The 4217-nt window shown below is 46.2% G+C and overlaps 1 protein-coding gene across 1 annotated transcript in view; it reads left to right on the forward strand.

Moving 5' to 3' along the window:
* Positions 1 to 2301: 2301 nt before the first annotated feature.
* MAP6 (microtubule-associated protein 6) overlaps positions 2302 to 4217 on the forward strand; it is a gene marked incomplete at its 5' end in the record, with an annotated part of 15639 nt that continues 13723 nt past the window's right edge. The window contains one exon of the mRNA XM_010157634.1: positions 2302 to 2515. Within this exon, the coding sequence (XP_010155936.1) occupies positions 2302 to 2515 (214 nt within the window). The remainder of the gene's footprint in view (positions 2516 to 4217) is intronic.

The raw sequence follows: 4217 nt of genomic DNA on the forward strand, positions 1-4217 counted from the left end.
CATGGGAAGAGAGAATTAGTGTATGATTTTATTATTTCCTTTGGAAAGCAGTTGAAAATATATGGTCTACTTTGGAATAAAAGTGGATCCTAGGAAGAAGCCTCTTGTCTTCTGAGGAGCTTGGGTTGAACTTTGAGTTTGTCAGTAATGTATTCACATTTTTAATCCATTTTTTTGAGGATATTTCCTCTTCCTTTCTCCAAACTCTTCATGCAGCAGCTATATTCTAACACTGGACTGCAGAGCAGTATCTGTGGACAAATGGATGACTTTCAGTGAAGGGGAACCAAGAGGAGCCCATTCATGTAGTGCTTATTCAGGGCAACAGTTTCATGAAGAATAGCATCCTTCAAGCAGGCAGTATCCTTGGGCCTTTGGCAGCATTATCCAAGCCCAAGACAGGCTGAACAGTAATAGAGGGGGAGAGAAATGAAGAAATAGAGGGAAAAGAAAAAGTAGGTGTAGCTGGAATCAACAATAAGAAAGGATGGAAAGTTGGTGATAGGATCTGGCTCACGGATTAAGATACATACGTTTAGGGGTGTATTTGTGAGTGTCTTCACATGTGCTAGATGTCTGTATTCTTGTCAGTGGAGATCTAGACAGCCAACAGCCCAGGGATGCGTTCAGCTCATCCTAAAGCAGTCTCCATCTTTGGTGTAGGGAGTGGCTCTCCAAGCTCCACCGTGTTGTCCAGTCCACATTGACCACCATAAGGACACAGTCACCCTGCAGATGTGTGTGTGTCTGCAGGGTGGTGTCTGAGGAGGAGAAACACACCCAGGAGACTGTTGCAACCATCAGTTATCTTGGAAGAGAATGCTTTTTTCAGTCTTTGCAGTGGGATTATGTGAACGGGTCCTCTGATGACCCATGAGGTGTGCGTGTCCATACTGAAGCTTTCCTCAGCCTCTGGACTCAGTCCAGTTATTTATCTTCATAGAAGTAACTGAATATCTCCATGACCATTTGTCAAATTTGCTTGAAGCTGGTTAAGATGTTCAAAGCTGTTATGGGAAGGGATTGGCTGGCAGTACCCTCACACAGAGTTCATTTCCTTAATAAACCAGGCTGAAAACGAGTAACGCAACCCAGCGGTAGTAGAATAGAAGAGGGCAGGAGGGACAGGGTCTGCAACTTCAAGGTCCCATGGCCCCAGAGTTACTGAAATTAAGACAAAGGCTTTGATTTCCAAGGAAAATTCACCCCTTTGCAGAGGGCTTGTATCACCACTGTTAGGCTAGCTCCTGGCTTACACTGAAGTCTAAAGGATCTAAACACTGCCTGGGACTATGCCTGAAAATGAGCAATCTATGGTAACAACACACTTGGGCTTCTCCATCCCCATTCCCAGATGAATGGTAATTTTCAGACAGAAAATTGCTTCAAATGTAGAAAGATATTGGTGCCACTTTGCAAAGAACTAAAAAATGCACAAGTAGGAAACTGAATGGGAACCAGAATGTGCCCAGCAGATGCTAAAAATCTTTGAAATGTGTTTGGTTTTTTTTTCCTCCAAAAAGCTCTGTCCAAAAGAAATAAAAGATGGTGTTATTTTTTCCAGTAACTTAGGAATTCACCATCAGCTAATTAAGAGAAGATGTAGCTCACAATACCTGATGAGCTGCATTTCCTACGCTGCTGGGCTTCACATCTAGGACAGTCTTATCTTAAACTATTTCTTTACGGATTTAACAAAACTGTTGTGTGTAATTTGGTGCAATAGAAGCAAAATGATACAATTCACTACTTACAGGCGTGGGTGAGGGGTGGTTGTAGGAAATCCTATCTCTTTATGTTTCTGAATCACCCAGCTAGCTTGCCTTCAGGGGAGTTTGCTGAGAAGTGTGTGTCCCGTGTTGAGTTGCAGAACATGAATTTCAATGCTCCTTTCTAAATACTCTTTTCCACCATAACTGCGAGCGTCAAGGACTGCTTGCGGGTAGCTTCAGTGCAGAGGTGAAGTTGTAGAGGCAAAAAAGCATCTATGTTTTCAACAAATGTGGTTTCAACATCTGCGACGAGCTTTTCAGAGGGCACCGGACCAGTGTCACACAAGTAGCAGGTTGACTGGCACCCCAGACTGGCTGATTTTGATAGACCAAATTTCACTTGAACTTCTAACATGTCAATGAGATGAGGTTAAAAATGAGCTGCTGGAGGGCAGTTTCTTTGTACACTTGACCAGATGGAGGCAAAAGCCCTCCTAAGTAGACCTTGACCAGTGGGGGATTTCATTCCCACATTACCATTACTCTCCTGTTGGTTTAATTCCTGAATCCCTTTCTTTTTGATTTTCAGAAACGAGTTCAGACCCTGGATAGATGTCAAGCCTGTGAAAGCTATAAAAGCAAAGGCTCAGTACAAGCCTCCAGAGGAGAAAATGACCCATGAAACCAGTTACAGTGCTCAGTTCAAGGGGGAAACCAGTAAACCTGCTCCAGCCGATAACAAATTCCTGGAGCGCAGAAGGATACGCACTCTCTACAGTGAACCCTACAAAGAACCGCCAAAGGTGAGAAATGCGGCATACGGGACCCAGGGCCATCACTGCTCCTGGTGGGACACTGCCTGCTGTTTTTCCTATTATGTGGCATCTTCATTTCCAACGACTGGGTGAATCTGGGCATCCACACTGGAGATGGTGGTGGATGAAAAACTGAATGTGAGTCGGCAGTGTGTGCTTGCAGCCCAGAAAACCAATCTTATCCTGGGCTGCATCAAAAGCAGCATGACCAGCAGTGCCAGGGAGGGGATTCTCCCCCGCTGCTCTGCTCTGGTGAGACCCCTCCTGCAGTTCTGTGTCCAGTTCTGGGGCCCCCAACAGCAGAAGGACGTGGATATGTTGGAGTGGCTCCAGGGGAGGCCACAAAGATGCTCCAAGGGCTGGAGCTCCTCTGCCATGGGGACAGGCTGGGAGAGTTGGGGGGTTCAGCCTGGAGAAGGGAAGGCTCCAGGGAGACCTTATTGTGGCCTCTCAACACTTAAAGGGGGTCTACAGGAGAGATGAGGAGGGACGAGGGTTAGATTAGGTATCAGGAAGAAATTCTTCACGGAGAGGGGAGGGAGGCACTGGAACAGGTTGCTCAGAGAAGCTGTGGATGCCCCATCCCTGGGAGTGTCCAAGGCCAGGCTGGATGAGGCTTGGAGCAACCTGGTCTAGTGGAAGGTGTCCCTGCCCATGGCAGGGGGGGGGGAACTAGATGATCTTTAAGGTCCCTTCCCACCCAAACCATTCTATGATTCTATGGGGTCCAGTAGAGGTTGATGCACTTTGGAGGCAATAGTGCCCTACATCAAAGCATAAAGAAGTGAGGGTAGGACCCAGACAAAGATATTTTTGCATTGTCATTTCCCATGTGATTATCTAGACAGCTTTGTCTTTCTCCCTCCAAAATTCTAGGCACCCAACATTACACTTTATCCCAGGAACAACATGGTAAGGGTCAGATCTTCATCTGCAATTAATTCAGAGTGCTCCACAGATTTTGACAGTAAGCACTTTTGGCTTTGATCAGATGGAGGACATCTGTTGAGAAGGACCTGGGCTGAAATGTCTTCCAGCCTTTTTTTTCTAGGAGCAGCGGAAGATCTGCCTATAAATGCAGTCAGTCTGTGCAGTTTTAGACCTAGGACCATTAGGTCTTCCCAGAGGTTGTAAGTGCTTAGATTTCTGTGGTCTCAGGGGGATGGCAGGGCCAGCATGGAGGACCTGAATGCTTCTGTTTCTCCTTAATTTTGAAGCTGTCCTCCCTATTTTGGGGGCTGTAGAAATATGTAGGTGAAACGCACTGTTGTGGACTTTGCTTATGTGCCAGTGTCCTGCACCCCAGCTATTCCCAAGTAATTTTTTTCCATTGTGGCAATCTGTTAAGGGTCAAACAGATTGAGGAGTCATGTCCTGCAAGAGAGGTGAGCGTTGTATCAGCATCTTTGTCCTGAGCATCATTTCTCTCCTTCAAATCCAGAGAGAGAAAATTCCTTCCAAAGCCTCTCCTGAAGCCAGAGAAAGATGGAGGAATCAATAAAATGACTGATAATATTCCCACTCCTATTTACCCTGCTGTGACCTGATCTGGATACAATGGGCTCTGTGGCTTCAGGGGGGGCACTGTGACATGAGGGCATCAACAAAGGAGTTGGCCATTTGCAACTCAGCATGCATGCAGCTGCTCCCCTCCCTTCGTGGCAGGGCTTATCTAAGTAGATAAATAGCA

Source organism: Eurypyga helias, unplaced genomic scaffold, assembly GCF_000690775.1.
Source record: "Eurypyga helias isolate BGI_N326 unplaced genomic scaffold, ASM69077v1 scaffold24738, whole genome shotgun sequence".
NCBI classification, from domain to species: Eukaryota; Metazoa; Chordata; class Aves; order Eurypygiformes; family Eurypygidae; genus Eurypyga; species Eurypyga helias.